The sequence below is a fragment of the Eptesicus fuscus genome, chromosome 11 (assembly GCF_027574615.1).
Source record: "Eptesicus fuscus isolate TK198812 chromosome 11, DD_ASM_mEF_20220401, whole genome shotgun sequence".
Lineage (NCBI taxonomy): Eukaryota > Metazoa > Chordata > Mammalia > Chiroptera > Vespertilionidae > Eptesicus > Eptesicus fuscus.
In genome coordinates this window covers 61,239,830-61,253,613 of record NC_072483.1, presented here as the reverse complement: position 1 = coordinate 61,253,613, position 13,784 = coordinate 61,239,830, and the positions used below count along the sequence as shown (strand labels likewise).

The 13,784-nt window shown below is 55.2% G+C and overlaps 1 protein-coding gene across 4 annotated transcripts in view; it reads left to right on the top strand.

The window, feature by feature from the left end:
* Nucleotides 1–13,784, top strand: part of SH3BP4 (SH3 domain binding protein 4) — a 78,213-nt gene that overhangs the window by 61,832 nt on the left and 2,597 nt on the right. For all 4 annotated transcript variants that reach the window (XM_008138425.3, XM_028140622.2, XM_054722974.1 and 1 more), the window contains 3 exons: nt 812–1,055; nt 6,070–8,429; nt 13,262–13,450. In XM_008138425.3, coding sequence (XP_008136647.2) covers nt 938–1,055; nt 6,070–8,429; nt 13,262–13,450 — 2,667 coding nt within the window. In that variant the 5' untranslated portion in view covers nt 812–937. The remainder of the gene's footprint in view (nt 1–811; nt 1,056–6,069; nt 8,430–13,261; nt 13,451–13,784) is intronic.

Here is a 13,784-nt window from a genome sequence, read left to right as displayed (position 1 = left end):
TGCCCCCAGGATGCTCTCAGGATCCAGGCCAGCTGTGGCCAGCTGTGGTGTGTCTGCCTGTTTCTGTTGGAGAGCAGATGAAAGTTACTTCTTTGAAATAGGCTCCTAGCTGCTCCTTTTCCTGAGTCCTGGAGAAGGTCAGCTCATGGCCAGACATCTCATGTGTCTCCAGAACCGCCTAAAAGCCGTGTGTGCCTTCCGCGAAAGACGCCGAGACCTCAGGGGCGATGCCTGTGCCCTTTCCCACAGACACGTCCTGTGCTCCCTCAGGAACGACACCGCGGCTCAGTAAATGGAGGGTTTCTCCTGCGTAGATTACATGAACATACCTTATGTATACAAGTGGCCACTTGCATATTTTATTTATGATTGTTTGTTTATTTAGTGTCCCGAGAGGCTCTAAGGAGAGTGTGGGCAGAGGCACTGTGCTAAGCCCTGCCCCAGGGGCCGGAGTCACTGCCGAGGCTGTTCGGACAAGGGACCCAGCCACTGTGGGCAGCCGGAGATCTAACCCTCCTCTCCCAAACCCTGGAGCCAGCAGTGTGGACTGCACAGATCCGTTTTGTCCTCTGGGTAGTGAACGGGCGAGCCAGGTGCTAGAACCAATCTCACAAACCCCCTCTCCCCTGGAAGAGAGGGACCCACAGCGGCGAGAGCACGGCTGGGCCGGTGCACGGGACCCGGGCGGAGGAAATGACAGAGTCTCTATGGGCATGGGCTCCGGAAGAAAGAGGCTTCCCACCTCCCGTGAAGTTACCTTCTAACCCATGTTTCACTTGCTCAGGGGAATGTTTTCTTCCTCTGCTTGCAGGGAGAAGCATTGCACAGCGGGCACTGCGGGCAGCATGGTTGCCTGAGGCAGAAGCTTCCGCAGTCGCTGGAGTAGCTGGAGGAAGGAATATGGAACCGTAGCGGCTCCCCCAGGAAGAGTGTCAGGATGGCAGCTCAGCGGATCCGAGCCGCCAACGCCAGCGGCCTCCCCCGGTGCAAGTCCGAGGGGACCCTGATCGACCTGAGCGAAGGGTTTTCGGAAACGAGCTTTAATGATGTCAAAGGTGAGCTCCCGGGGAAAGACCTGGGTCTGAGGGCCCGCAGCTGCCAACTTCATTCAGACCATACACTTTAGCTCTCTGACCTCCATTGTGTTCTGAATTCACGATAAAGACCTTGTTTTGTTTCTCTGGTGTGTTGGGAGATTGTTTTGAATTTTCCCTTTGGTAATGAAACTTCATACAGAACATGTTTTCTCTTTTCGTGTGTTTTGATGACATTACGGTAGGAAACTTGATGGTACAGAAAACGGGGGGAAAGGATGAATTATTGGAAACACTAGAGAAGAAAAAGGGTGGTCTGGGATGGGGTCAGCAAGCTTTTCCACAGAGGGTCGTGTAGGAAATACTTTAAGCCTTGCAGGACGGATGACATCTGTCACAACCACTCACTCCTGTCATTGTAGCTTGAAAGTCTTCATAGAAGAGAGCAAACAAATGCACGTGGCTGTGTTTCAATAAAGCTTTGTTTACAAAAACAACCAGCAGATGTGGCCCAGGGGCCATAGTTTGCTGACCCCTGGTTTACAGGTTGCTGTAGGGTTTAAGTACCCTGCACTTGGGTTGATGAGAAAACCTATCTTTTGGACCCAAGGTTGATACTGGTGGGTCATCTTCTTCCGTGAAGCCCATCCTGACGTCATAGGCCATGGTCAGCATCTCTCCTGGTGCTGAGTACCCCCTCCCACCATCACCATCATCATCACCATCATGAATGAACTATCCCACTGCCGTGACCCCCTTCGGTTGAAATCACCCACCATTCAGGGAGCTGTATCTGTGCCTTTATATCTTTAGCCCACGGCACAAAGCCAGCACTAAATAAACAATCCTTAACTGAACTGCTGTCTCCCAGATAAAATTGTGTCCCTCTCCCCATGTACTAGGTACTGGGAGTCATGCGGATGTGTGTCTCTTTCTGCTCTCTGCTCTCTGCTCTCTTCCACTTCAGCCTCCACTTCTACTTCCTCTCTGGGCTTTAGGCTGGCGGCTCTGAGCATGGCTTCAAATATTCTTTAGAAGAAGACTGGCAAAGGGAATCCTGAGGGTTTATTCATAAGAGCAGCGGAGTTATTGGGCGTTGCTATAAATAACTGAACCATTCGTTTTTCATAGATTGGTAATGGGCATTATTTTCTTACTTTAGCTAATCACGGAGAGAGCTGGAAAGCGTGAGCATAAATGATGGGGTTTGGGTCAGGTTCTTAACAAGGGGCAGAGAGCTGATTTTTAATAAATAATGATAATCTGGGAGGAGCTGTTATTCCTAAAAGAATAGCACAGTGAGGGGAGGTAGACAAGACAGTCTGGGGAGGGGCTGGTGAGCTCGTGTGTGTGTGTGTGTGTGTGTGTGTGTGTGTGTGTGTGTGCACACGCGTGTGTTGTGGGGAGGGGTCAGAGACCCTCTGGACTCTACTCTCCAGGGGCAGGGGCAGCATTTACGTGGTGAGCAGGCTTCAAGGTGGGAATTTATTCCAGACAAATTGTCTGCTGTGAAAGCTGCTGCTCCTGATGCGTGTTTTGCCTGCAGAGGACCTGAGGCAGGAGGGTAGGAAATGTGTTACCCAGTGCACCGACTTCCTGACGCCCAGGGAGCTTGTCTGTATTAAAATCAAGGTAGCTGGGAATCTGGGCAGCACTCCCCAGAATTCACTAGGTTGGAATTCCATAGGGATTTTCCTGCGTTCGATTGGATGGGGCCCCAGTCTAGTGTCCCAGGGCACTCTGTGGGGTTGACTGATGGAGGGGCCTTAGGGAAGGGAGCTCACACCACTGCCCACTTCCATGAGGCCCCCATGGGAAGGAGCTGACCCTTGAGTGAAATGTTACCACTAACCTTCTAAGGAGACTGCTTGGAATGCTAAGCAAAACCATTTTTATTCTTCATTCTGGTAATTTGAACTGATCATTTGCATTGATACATTTTCTTAGGCTATGTACAAAGCCAACCTAATAGCTTTGGCTTTTAATTTTAAAAATATCACTGTAAGGGAATTATTCTGGGGCAACATTATAGGGGTTTAACTTTTTTTTAAAAAAATGTATTTTTATTGATTTCAGAGAGGAAGGAAGAGGGAGAGAGAGATAGAAACATCTGTGATGAGAGAGAATCATGGATTGGCTGCCTCCTCCAAGTCCCCCACTGGGGATCGAGCCCACAACCCGGGCATGTGCCCTTGACCGGCATCGAACCTGGGACCTTTCAAGTTCTCAGGCCGACACTGTATCCTCTGAGCCAACCCGGCTAGGGCAGGGATTTAACTTTGGAGGGATTCTAACAAGATTTTAATAGCTTGAAGGCTTTCTTTAATTTTCACTTGGTTTTAATTTTCATCTGACACTTTCATTAGATGTGTCAAGGAAACAGAAGTGGTTTGTATGACTAGAGCCCGTGACCAGACAACAGAGTGGAGAGAAGGTCATACATTATCTCTGATCCCAGCCTGACCCCTCTTCCTTCTCCCCACCTCCCCTTCGAAGCCATTTCCTTTTATGCTGCTGTTTTTATTCAGTCGAGGGCACAGCCAGGGGGAATCCTCACTTTGGCCATCACCGTGGCCCAGCAGCATGGACATGCCCTCTCTGTTGTAAGCAGACAAGACCAGGTGAGCAGTAATTCAGTGAACGTAGATTGAGCAACTGCTGGGTGCCAGGCTCTCTCCAGGGAGACACCATGGGCATGACAGACCCTAATGGTGCTGGTGCTAGTGGTCGATGGAGTCCTCCCCCAAAGAACCCCCAACAGATGTGTAAGGTGTCTGATGTATTGATTGGTAATATGTGTTACAGAGAAAAATAAAACTAGGAGGGGGGTGCAGATGTCGATTGTAACAAAACATTTTTGCTAAGCCCGTTATCAGCACAATTTCATTTCATCCTCACCAGGGCCCATTGAAGAAAGATTCTTTTTCTCCATCATGAAAAATCTCAGGCTCTGGAGGTCAGACAGCTTCAGAGGTCTAGTGACCCAGAGCCAGGTCTCCCAGCACCCAGACGGGGGGCAGTGGGTCATGCCTTTGAGGCCCAGGTGTGCTTTCTCCCAAGCACATCTCTGTTACCTGGCTCATGCCAATAAATCGAAACGTCCTGCTTTAGACTTAGCCAAGGAAATGCAATTTAATTTTCATTATTTCCCTTCAAAGGAAAGGGAAACTGGGTGGGAGGTGGGGTGTTTTGGAGGGCCGACTGGAAAGAATAGAATGCCTGGTGACTTCATCACATATTGGAGCAGTTCAACGAGAGAATTAGCCCGTCCTTCGCTTGTTTACGTAGACAGCCTGAAAAGGGTTTCCTTTCTTTCAATTGTTTGTTACAGGAAGTTGGAATGTGAGCACACTGTAAAACAAGGCACAGTTCAGGGGGTGGGGCTTGTGTCCCTCAGAAAGCACTTCCTGCGGGATATACTTTGTCGTGTAGAGGAGGCAGATAAAACACGTAGGTGTGTGGTTATTCTTTTTCAAAACACACACCGCTTGCTTAGATGACTTCGTTTTGCTGTTCCAATTGCCGAACACCCAGAGCCGCACATTAGCTGAGTCACCGTTCGCAGTGCCGTGGGTCTTCAGGCTGCTTAAGCAGGCGTTCAGAAACCACGTGAGCTCCGCCAGACGTAGACTTTGATTTTTATGGTATGTGGGAGAGACCATTTCCATGGTGTTATTTTGAATGATCCGTTCAAGGAGGTTGAAAGAAAGAACCGGCCTCAAAACCGTAGGGTCTATAAACAGTTTGATGAGGAATGGAACCAGAAGCGTGGATACATGGAACAGACTGGCGGGTGCCTGGGGAGGAGGGCGGGGTGACAGGATAAGAAAGGTGAAGGGATTGGCTAAGGAACATATATGCAGACCCCATGCACAGGGGCAATGGTGTGGTGAAGGCCAGGGGAGGGGGACGTGGGGGTGAGCAACGTAGGGGAAAACGGGGGTTATCTGCAATAGTGTCAACATAAATTTTTTTTAATTAAAAAAAAATAAAAAAGAATGGGCTCAACTTGGAAATGGAAGAAACGGGCCTGAGCGGCAAGGGAACGTCTTTCGTGTTGAGGGCAGACGTGGAGGCCCTTCTTTCCCGCGCCTGGTCACATGCCCTGGGACCCCTAAACGCGGAGCATCTCTGTTTTCTAAGTCAATCCCATTCAGTTTCTCCTTCTACGTTGGGGGAGGACAGTTTTTCCTCTGCCCTTCCAGGTTCTTTGGCTGGTCTGATAATTAAACAGACGTAAGACAGATTTAACAGGAGAAAAACAAATGTAATGGCATACGTATGGGAGCCCCATAAGACTGAGACCCAGGGCAGTCAGGCAGCCATGCTGAGCTGGGAAGAAGGAGGTGGGGACTGGGGCTTCGGAGGGAGGGAAGACGGTTCACAGGAAGATGGGAGCGCAAATGCTTGATAAACAAATATTTTCCTGCCCTGCAGAGACACTGGGGGGCAACTTCCCTTCGTAGCCCCCCTCCCCCCTCCCCCCCAGCCCACCAGCCTGGCCCATTCTCCTTGTAGTTCTCTGGTGATAACTCTTCCCGGAACGGGCCCTCCATCCAAGTTAAGGGAGAAGTGAGCACTTAAGGGAGAAGTAAGAAGCTCTGCCTGAGTCACTGGGGCCTTGATTGTCTTCAGATCAGAGTAGTCCACAGACTGCAGCGGCTGGTCTGCTCCCTTCGCGGCCCAGCAGCTCTCTGGCCAGTTGGTTAGATAAAGAAATAATTTGATCAAAATGAGATGTTTGAGGCACAGGGACGTGGTGCTGATTTGCATTTCTGCGGATGATGGACCGACTTCCATCATGGCCTCGCCCGTGTGTGTGGACCTGGACCTGACCGAGTGTGGTGAAATGGTCGTACCCTCACTGGTGTGTTGATCGCACACCAAAACCCACTCTAGTTTGTTTCTGTGAATCACGCTGCTGGCTCGTGGCTGCCTGTGGTGTGTTAGTTTCTTGGGCCGCCCTCGCTAGCGTGGACAGTGTTCTGCAGCCCGCGGCCTCGCCCTCACCTTCTGTTCTGTGTGTTTCTTGCAGTGCCTTCTCCCAGTGCCTTGCTAGGAGACAATCCCACACCTTTCGGAAATGCAAAGGAAGTGATCGCAATCAAGGACTACTGCCCCAACAACTTCACCACCCTGAAGTTCTCCAAGGGCGACCACCTCTACGTCTTGGACACGTCCGGCGGGGAGTGGTGGTATGCCCACAACACCACGGAGATGGGCTACATCCCCTCCTCCTACGTGCAGCCCCTCAACTACCGGAACTCCACGCTGAGTGACAGCGGGATGATCGACAATCTTCCCGACAGCCCAGAGGAAGTAGCCAAGGAGTTAGATTTGCTCGGAGGATGGACAGATGACAAGAAGGGATCGGGCAAAACCTACAGTAACAACCCTTTCTGGAACGGGGTCCAAACAAACCCATTTCTGAATGGGAAGGTGCCGGGGATGCCCAGTGTGGACGAGCTGGCTCCCAGAAGCACTGTGGACTTGCTGCTCTTTGACACGGGCACGTCTTCCTTCACGGGGTCCAGCCCGGCCACCACGAACAGCACCGGCAACATCCTTGACGAGCTGCCGGCCGCCAACCAGCTCCAGGCCGAGGGGCCCGTCAAGCGGGACAACCCGTTCTTCCGGAGCAAACGTTCCTACAGTCTGTCGGAACTCTCCGTCCTCCAAGCCAAGTCCGAGGCGCCCGACTCATCGGGGTATTTCACGGGCTTGAAGTCCCCGGCCCCCGAGCAGTTCCAGAGCCGGGAGGACTTCCGCGCAGCCTGGCTGAGCCACCGGAAGCTGGCTCGGTCTTGCCACGACCTGGACTTGCTGGGCCAAAGCCCTGGGTGGGGCCAGACCCAAGCAGTGGAGACCAACATCGTGTGCAAGCTGGACAGCTCCGGGGGCTCCGTGCAGCTCCCCGACACCGGCATCGGCATCCATGTGCCGGAAGGCCACGTGGCCCGGGGGGAAACCCAGCAGATCTCCATGAAAGCCCTGCTGGACCCCCCCTTGGAACTCAACAGCGACCGCTGCTGCACCGTCAGCCCGGTGCTGGAGGTGAAGCTGAGCACCCTGGAGGTGAAAACCGTCATCATCTTGGAGATGAAAGTTTCAGCCGAGGTGAAAAACGACATTTTCAGCAAAAGCACCGTGGGCCTGCAGTGCCTGAGGAGCGACCTGAAGGAAGGGCCGTATGTCCCCATCCCCCTCACCTACAGCTACGGGGACACGGTCCAGGTGCACCTGGACAACCTGGAGCCCTGTATGTACCTGGCCATCGTGGCCCACGGACCGAACATTCTCTACCCTTCCACCGTGTGGGACTTCATCAATAAAAAAGTCACGGTGGGTCTCTACGGCCCCAAACACATTCACCCGTCCTTCAAGACAGTGGTGACCCTTTTTGGGCATGATTGTGCCCCAAAGACTCTCCTGGTCACCGAGGTCACCCGCCAGGCCCCCAGCCCCGCGCCCGTGGCCCTGCAGCTCTGGGGTAAGCACCAGTTCGTCTTGTCCAGGCCCCAGGACCTCCAGGTCTGCATGTTTTCCAACATGACAAACTACGAGGTCAGAGCCGGCGACCAGGCCAAAGTCGTGAGAGGGTTCCAGATGAAGCTGGGCAAGGTGAGCCGCCTCATCTTCCCCATCGCCTGCCAGAACCCCAGCGAGCTCTCCGACTTCACCCTGAGGGTCCAGGTGAAGGACGACCAGGAGGCCATCCTCACCCAGTTTTGCGTCCAGACGCCCCAGCCGCCCCCCAAAAGTGCCATCAAGCCGTCCGGGCAGAGACGGTTCCTCAAGAAGAACGAGGTCGGGAAGATCATTCTGTCCCCGTTCGCCGCCACCACCAAGTACCCGACCTTTCAGGACCGCCCCGTGTCCAGCCTCAAGTTCGGCAAGCTGCTCAAGACCGTGGTCCGGCAGAGCAAGAACCACTACCTGCTGGAGTACAAGAAGGGCGACGCCATCGCCCTGCTCAGCGAGGAGAAGATCCGGCTGAAGGGGCAGCTGTGGACCAAGGAGTGGTACATCGGCTACCACCAGGGCAAGGTGGGCCTGGTGCACGCCAGGAACGTGCTGGTGGTGGGCAAGGCCCGGCCCAGCCTCCTGGCGGGGCCCGAGCTCAGCACCTCGGTGCTGCTGGAGCAGATCCTGCGGCCCTGCAAGTTCCTCACCTACATCTACGCCTCCGTCAGGACGCTGCTCATGGAGAACATCAGCAGCTGGCGCTCCTTCGCCGACGCCCTGGGCTACGGGAACCTGCCGCTCACCTTCTTCTGCCGAGCGGAGCTGGACAGCGAGCCCGAGCGGGTGGCGTCCGTCCTGGAGAAGCTGAAGGAGGACTGTAACAACGCGGAGAACAAGGACCGGAAGTCCTTCCAGAAGGAGCTCATGATGGTAGGTCCCGGCGCGTTTGGATTTAGGGAGCGCGGGGCGGAAGCCAGCCTTCTCCCCACACACGTGGGTGCCACGTGGCTCAGTGAACCGTTGGACCGGCGTCTGGGCTCATCTGTGCTCGCTCAGGTGCAAGGCCAGAGTTTTAGGAAATGCACCTGGAGAGAGGTGTTCACATGGGGCCGTGGGGTTCCCCAAACAGCTCAGATCTCTTTTCCCGCTGAGTTGGGGGCCCCTCAGAGGTCTCGGGATGGGCCCCCGCGAGCCCAGTGGAACGTGGATACCCAGGGCCTGTGCTCCAACCACCTCTCTATAAACCTCTGGGGACAAGGTCTGTGCTTCATCAGCTTCCCTATGAGAGCCACCTGACTCCAACGTTTTAAGAACCACTGCCCCCAAATCTGGCTTTATGTTAATGAGTCTTTCCCTCTGTGTCTGACTCGAAGGTTCCACCATGTCTCTGTGTTGTTTCCTCTTCCTCCTTTTCGTGTGCGTTTGAGTCGGGGGTGAGGACAGCCTCGGTTTTGCCAGCACAACCAGGAATTGGAATGCGGGGAAGTCAGAAGGGGGAGGTTGGTGTCACACTACGGGATACGCCGGGCCACCGGCCAGCCGGGAAGCATGCACTGACCTTCCACGGCACCTGCAGGCCTGGGCTCAGCCCCAGCCCACACCCACAGGCAGCCGCCCCCCTCTTCACTGTGGGATAAGTTCTGGGAGTGGCCTCGGAGAAGCTTAGTAATATCTTTCTCTTGGCATCTCTCGTCGAGTCTGTGCTGCCATTGCCTGGCGACTCCCTTGGTTACTAGGAGCCGTCTCAGCTCCCTCCCGGGCCCCCTGATGTGATGTCCTGTGTGATTGGCCACATGCCTTTCTTCCTTGCTCCCCCGACTCCACACAGCCTTTTTCGCCTCCTAACTTTGGTGAGGTGTGACTCAGCACTCCTGGCATTTCTGCCACTTCTACCCCCTCCTTCCCCACAACACCTGCCATTCCGGGTCTGCACCTCTGGGAACAGGTGAACCAGGTGCCTCTGAGGTTGCCCGCGTTGACGTGAGTGTGCAACTGAGGTGGGTTCATTGCTCACACGTCTCTCTGCTGCCCCCTGGAGCCGGGGGACAGAAGGGTTACAGTCCACAGTGCCGTGGCCACTGCGGCAGAGGGAGTGGGGCATGACGCAGGCCCCCCTGACAAGTGACCCGCGATAGCATCAAGTGCTGGTCACGTGGAGCAGAATGGGAACCTGGCACTGCCCCCAGGAGCGAGCGGGAACTGGAAGTGGCAGGTAGAGGGGCGACCTTGGCAACCCGGAGGCCATTGGGCATTGGCAGCGTTAGTGGAGAGGATGCTGTTGTCGTGGCTGAGGGTGAGCGTGGCTGCAGGGAAGCTTCCCCGGTGATGCCCATGTCCCTCCCTCAGGGCACAGCTCCCTGGCCCGCCTGCAGAGTCAGTCCCCGTGCAGCTCGAGCTGCCCGTCTCCTCCTTGAATCCACCTCACAGTGGGCAGGGCCCGAGCTTCCCTCCCGCCAGCCTCAGGCTGGAATTCTCCATGGATCAGGGAATTATGTGCTTTCATGGAGCATAAACGATTGATTGTGCCTTCGTGACAGCTGAGAAGCGCGCGCCTGGCATGGGCACAGGAGGAAAATGAACCGACCTGGGCAGCTCCTTCCGGGCTGTGGAAGCCTGTCTGAGGAGGTGGCTCTTCTCTCATTTCCTCATTGCTTTTCAGAAGACTTAAGTGAGGGCTCCTTTTTTTCACCTCGGGGAACCCAGAATAGATTTTTCGGTTGGCTTCCTGAGGTTAGTGTGTGTGTGCAGATGGGGCCCGTGTGTGTCTGGGACCCTCCCCTCCCCCCGCCCCACACCCACCGTGGCTCCCAGAGTCCCAGGAGGAGGAAGTGGCAGGAAGGTGCCCGGGGGAGGTTGGCTTGGGCTGAAGTGAAACCGGTTTCCCTTCCTCACCTCTGAGCAGCAGATCTGAATGGCTGGCCCGACTTCTAGAAACCACAGGCTGGCTTATCCTGGGGTGTTGGAGGAATCGCTGCAAACCAGGTGTTTCATTTCCAGGGACTTAGACATCGCTGAGCAGTGGAGTTTCCTACAGCATCAACCAAGCATCTAACCCGCCCCCCTCACAGCCAGACCACCCCCGCCTCACCCCTCTCCTTGTGAGACAGTTTGTTTAGTGATGGTGCCTTGGTTTGGAAGTCATGATTAAATGAATTAGGGGGAAGGAGGGTTTAGAACAGCAGGTTTGCCGGGAGATGGGAAGGAAAAAGGTCCATCTGTCCACCACCATCAGAATGGTGTCCAGGCCCCTGCCTCCGCCCCCAAGGCCCTTAAGACCTGGTCCCCCATCTCACATCGCTGGGGACCACGCATGCTTCTTGCTCGCTAGCCACTCCGGCCTGTCGCTGCATCCTGCACACGCCTCGCTTGCTCCTGCTCAGATTTTGCACCTGTAGTTTCCTCGGCCTGGAATTCTCTTTCCCCCGATTCCACGTGGCTGGGCTTTCACCTCCTTCGGATCCCAGCCCAAACCTCATCTTGTAAGAGCTTTCCCACAACTCCCCATAAAGCCACCTTGTGCCTGTGGGTCACTGCACCTCGTCCTCCGTAATGTCGTCTCCACGGTGCTTTCCAGAATCTGAAATGCCCTTGTTTACTTGGGTTCCTGTGTCTTGATGCCCTAATTGAAGACAAAATCCACGGGAGAAAGGACCTGGCACATAGGAAACACTCAGACATGTGGTGAATGAATGAATAAATGATGAGTGAGTTAATGCAGCCTCCTGTGGTCAGACCACCGTGCTTCTGTTCTTTTGTTCCAGTCCCTCTTGGGGGTGCATGTTCTCCACCTCAGCGGGACTGGGAGGTGTGTTGTGTGCATGGACCTCCCGGGGTCCTTTGCCTGTCCTTTGTCACCCACACGGCTTGTGACCACAGAGAATGGCCCTCCTGTCCCCAGTCCACGCAGCTCTCCAGCAGAAGCCACGCCTGTCTGTGATCATCCCATTTCGATGAGGCCCCCAGACCATATTGAAAGTCGGGGGAGGGGTGGTGCTGCCGGACCCAGCAGAGTGGACGAAGCCCCTGGAGCCCCTGAGGGTTGGAGGGCATTGAATGAACCCCTGGGTATCCCTGTGCTGGTGGGACTTACGGGTCAGGCAGATGAGGGAATGGGCACCACACATTTGAAGAGCTTTTGAAGTCAAATTCTGTTGTCAAAGGCAGGACAGGTAACCGGTGGCAGGTGCGTGGCTGCAGCTTCTAACACACAGCCAGGGAGAGGCACGGCAAACAGCAGGAGTGGGCGCATGTACTCACAGGCATTAAACATTACTCGGGCGCCTGCTGTGTGCTTAGAGGGGATGCTGGGGGCTGGGCTTTTTAAGAACGCGGGCCTGTTACTTGAGGAAGACGGGTGAACAGTTAGGAGAGCTGAGTGGGCTTGTATCGGGTCCTGAAGGAAAGGACCTCCTTGGCCTGGGTGGACCAGGGGAAGGCAAATGGGGGTGCCAAAGGGGGTGCAGGAGCCAGCCAAGGGGGAGGGGCTGTCAGGTCCTAGGTACACTGTGGGCCAGGGCCAGGGAGAAGAGGAGCATGGGATGGGGTCGAGCAGAGGCTTGAGGCCGGGTTGAATTCAAGGCCTCGGGGGCAAGAGATAATAGTATATGGGGCAACGGGAGAGTGGCCTGGAGCCCCCTGGACCAGACAACACTTGCTCTATATCCTGTGGGCACTGAGGGTGATCACTGTCACAGTGGAAGTGAGGGGAATCAAGGTGGACCCATTCCTGCCCTTTGTGAAGTCAGGTGTGTCCCTGCCCCTTGCCCCTTCTCAGTCTCAGAGTCACTCAGGTGGCAGGCAGTGGAGTGCCCGCTCTGAGTGCCTCTCCTTCAGAATGCCAGGGTGCCTGGGGGTGAGGACCTAGTTTTCATACTCACCCCCGGGTGTACTCTTGTTAAGACAAGTAGGCAAGGTAAGAGGTATGGGTCAAACCAAAGGGCTGCCCGGCTGGGAACACCCTCACAGCTTGTGCATCTGATTTCACATCTGGCGGCCCCTTGCAAGCAGGGCCACTGCGGCCCTTCCCTCCCCCGTCACCTGCACCGCAGCCCTGGGAACAGGCTCTCTGTGTTTCCTGCCCTGTGCCCATCAGTACTGACCTTGAGAGCTTCAGGGTCTTCATTTGCACAGTGGCCTTGGCTCCGCCCAGTTTTTGTTGCTTCCTCATTGATTTTTCGATTTGTAATGACAGGGAATGCTTCTTTTGCATTGAAATTCTGCAGTGCCGAAGAGCAGAAGCAGAAAGTAGGTCCTCCATCGGAGTGTGCGCTGTGGTTATGATCAGTTCCCTAGGGTTTTGCCACCCAGGCTGTCCCACAGGCTGCTCGCCGCGGAGGCCTGCGGCTCTCAGCCTGGGAAGGTGCCGTGGGTCCCTGGTCTGTGAACAGGCGTGCAGCTTCTGTCCAACCACTGCAGCACTCTGGGAGGTGCGCCCTTGTCCACGTGTCTGTGTGCTTGTCCATGTTGGTTCTGTGACAATATTGCAATGGGCCAGAACCTGCAGACCCATTGCAATCCAGAATGAGGTCAGTTACCTAATTACATCTGCAAAGACCCTACTTCTAAATCCAGTCACATGCTGAGGTTCTGGAGGGACGTCCACCCCACACACATCATCAACTTCCTTTGTCCTGTGAGTCGCCGCGATGCAGGGGTTCAGGGGGTGTGTTACAGGCATTGAAACGTTCAGGTAGAGCAGGTCGTGTCTGCATCCGACAGGCACCCGAGCCGCCCTCTGCCTCACGCTGTGCTCCTCCCCCCAGGCCTTGCTGAAGATGGACTGCCAGGGCCTGGTGGTCCGGCTCATCCAGGACTTTGTGCTCCTGACCACGGCTGTCGAGGTGGCGCAGCGCTGGAGGGAGCTGGCCGAGAAGCTCGCCAAGGTGTCCAAGCAGCAGATGGACGCATATGAGTCTCCCCACCGGGACAGGAACGGGGTCGTGGACAGCGAGGTGAGTGGGCAGCCCTCCTCTCAACCTGTAAAACTCGGCCACGGCAATGTCTGTTTTGCAGTGTTTTTATGAGGATAAAAGGAGTTAGACATGAAAGCGCGTGCCCAGCACACTGAGTGGGCAGGTCTCCTCCTTCTTGGGGTCTTTAGTTGTGACTCCCGCTCTGACGCTGGCAAGGCCTCGCTGCCGTGAAGTGGGGCTGGGGCGTGGGGACATCGGCAGGCCTGCCCGCCCCTTGCTCATCCCGATCTTAAATGACCTTCAGTCGGAGGGAATGATGGGTGACTGGGCCTTTTGGGATCCGCTCTGCTCTGGGCCTCTACCCGCCCCGGCT